At 32.0% G+C, this 2,966-nt stretch overlaps 1 protein-coding gene across 3 annotated transcripts in view; it reads right to left on the bottom strand.

Annotated features, from left to right (window-relative positions):
* Window positions 1-2,150: 2,150 nt before the first annotated feature.
* The window catches only part of LOC100202703 (zinc finger C3H1 domain-containing protein), a 64,628-nt gene continuing 63,812 nt past the window's right edge, over window positions 2,151-2,966 (bottom strand). For all 3 annotated transcript variants that reach the window (XM_065814374.1, XM_065814373.1, XM_065814375.1), the window contains 2 exons: window positions 2,961-2,966; window positions 2,151-2,652 (listed from right to left, as the gene is read on the bottom strand). The exon at window positions 2,961-2,966 is cut by the window's right edge and continues 57 nt beyond it. In XM_065814374.1, coding sequence (XP_065670446.1) covers window positions 2,506-2,652; window positions 2,961-2,966 — 153 coding nt within the window. In that variant the 3' untranslated portion in view covers window positions 2,151-2,505. The remainder of the gene's footprint in view (window positions 2,653-2,960) is intronic.

The following is a 2,966-nucleotide window of genomic DNA, read 5'->3' as shown; positions in this document are numbered from 1 at the left end:
TGACTGTATTGAACACGACATAGCGCTGGTAACATCACTCTTAAACAAACTTAAAAATAAATATAAATATGTTGTTATTAGACGCTTCAGAGGTAGCAAAAGCAACTCAGCTCAGGCAGGTCCATTCTAAGTAGTTTTTATCAACTAGGAAATACAATTCTCAAAGTTGCTCATATACTTAACAATGATTGAAATAGCATCTACATCAACCCAGATAAAACTCCTGCTCAACAGAGGCAATCAAAACCATTACGTATAGAAGGTAACAGGACTAGATCATTTGTTTTGTCATCCGTAGTAAAAGAGTCACACGCATTGATAGAGGGGCTTGACTCTTGGAAGAAACATGTGGTTCTAAACATTTTAAAACAAAATTAAAAATTAAATCTGTTGTAGGATCGATAACAATATAAAAATGATTATTAACAATAAAGCTAACACAACAAAACATCTTTAAAACTTTAGTTGTTTTTATACAAATGCGACCTTTTTAAACTCGGTGAAACTTGTGAGCTGCAAAGCTTTATTCCAACTTTAAAAGCATTATTATTAATCATCTAGATTATAAAAAGGCTTTTGACACACTCCTCGTGATTTATGCTTCACAAAAAAATAAAAAAAGTTTCCGCTAGGTAACTTAAAGTAGCGGATAAAAGTTTCCGCTAGGTAACGCTAGATCTTGCGGGAGATCATTAGTGACTGGTAACCAAGTAGCGGATAAAAGTTTCCTCTACTTGGTTACCAGTCACTAATGATCTCCCGCAAGGATCTGTCCTAGGACTACTTCTATTCGTCTTATAAATCCACCCCAATTATGCTCCAGCACGATATAAATCAAGTCACCTCTTGGACTACAACCCGGGGCTTGCGTTTTAACTAAACAAAGTTTGTTATCTTACACTTCAACAAAATCAAAAACCCCAATTATCTATACTATAGTAATTGTGGTTGAGATTTTTGATTCTGTTGAAAACATCAAAAGTTAACTCTGTCCTCGGTCAACTAAAGAAAGCTTTTATCTATAAAAACGTACAATTCTGGAAGAGACTTCAAACATTGCTGGTCAGACCTCATCTTGGGTATGCTGTTGATGTTTAGAATTTTTTTTTTGCACACAATGTTAAAAAACTTAAAAAAGTTCAAAACCACGTCACTAAAGAAATTCCGCTTCTTAGAGCGTTATCTGTGGAAGCCACATTATCATGACTTAATCTCACCTCACAAAATAAAAGACGCAATAAAAGTGATTTTATTTACAACTTTAAGTTTAGAAAATATTTGTTACTTAGAAAATATTTGTTGGCTTAACTCATAAATTGGCAATACATCTGTTCAAATAACCCGAGGACCATTTCAAAACAAAAAATATTATTATTGGAAATTAAATATGCAATTTAACAAAAATTAAAATATCTTTTTATATCGGTTTTAACATATGCCCAACGTGCCTCATTTGCATTGGGCTAACCTACCCCGTTGTTTTGTTCAGAGTATAATCGCTTTTATTTCTTAAACCATTAACCAATTTTATTTAACATTATATACTAAAATAATCATTAAATTAAGGATTTAAAGTTAGAACTTGGATAATGCAATACTGTTGATCACCAGTGAGCATATTAACTTTTCAAAGTTTACTTTGAAAAAACGAACTTTTCAAAGTTTACTTTGATGTTTTTTTTTTAATTTTAATCTACCTTTTCAAGGCCAAGAAGGCCACTACAGTGGAGGAGGCTACTTTAGTTGCGGTTACAACCCTCTCTCAAATCTATAACTTCGAAACACGAACATTGACGAATAAGGCCTCTGCGTGGAGAAACAAGTTGAGCGTGGTACTACCAGGGATGGGGGATCGAACTCGGAACTTCTCGCTATCAAAATTGCATGTATCAAAAATCGATAAAACGACCCCACCATTCTAATAAATATTAATCCAATAAATATGATTTTTTTTATTTTTGATTTGGAAAGAGCGTTGAATTTTTAGAAGGGTTGTTCTTTTTTTGGAGAGGTTTGTTTTTTGGAAAGAGGTTGAAACCAACCTTTACCTAAATTTCGCAAATCGCACATTCTTTGAATAAACTCGACTGGGTCAACCTAGCTCAATAGCCAACTTGCCCCGGTTTATCCTGTCAATAGAAAAAACAAAATTCAATTGTATGAATATTTTGTTGGTACGAGAACTCCATATTTACAATACTACCCATATAATTTATAAAAATGATAAAAACGAAATATAAAATTTACTAAAAATCCATTAAATAGACCTTGTTTGAATTAAAGGATAACATTTAATCTTCTTTAGCCAGCCATTTTCGATAACTTAAAATGTTTATTAGATGAGTGTGAGCAGGTACCTTACCAAATACCGCTAATTCACAGCGCAGTTCACGGCGTGTTACCTCACCTAATAGTGATATCGTCTTGTTCGAATAAACGTGATATCGCCTCGTTGAAAGTAACGTAATTTCGCTTCATCAAAGTGAAATCAGAAAGTCACAAATGTCACGTCACAAAGAAAGAAAACAAATTTTCATCACATGATTCATCCACTAAATATATACCATTCTCTTTGCATTTAGATAATATCGTATCAAGAACATCGTTGAGCTTGTCACTATCTTTTGCGTTGGTAATCTCGAACTTCAAATACTAAAATTATAGTAGCATAAAATATCGAAATATTATTAAAAAGTAAATGCAATAGCAACAAAAAAAAATTATTTAAAAGAGCATCAACTAAAAAATTTATTAATTTAAGTAGGAAATATGAATAAAAATTTTTTTAAAAATCTTTCATTATTAAAAATAAAAACTTTAGAACTGGCGTATAATACGTATCCAGCAAAATGCTGCTTTATCGTATTAGGAAAATTAAGAAATAATCAGTGCATAATTCATCAATAAAGACGACAATAATGACGTCATTGCTGACAAATTTCCAGAAATTGTCTACTGACTTCTTT

Source organism: Hydra vulgaris, chromosome 12 (assembly GCF_038396675.1).
Source record: "Hydra vulgaris chromosome 12, alternate assembly HydraT2T_AEP".
Lineage (NCBI taxonomy): Eukaryota > Metazoa > Cnidaria > Hydrozoa > Anthoathecata > Hydridae > Hydra > Hydra vulgaris.
This window is presented reverse-complemented; position numbering and strand designations above follow the sequence as displayed.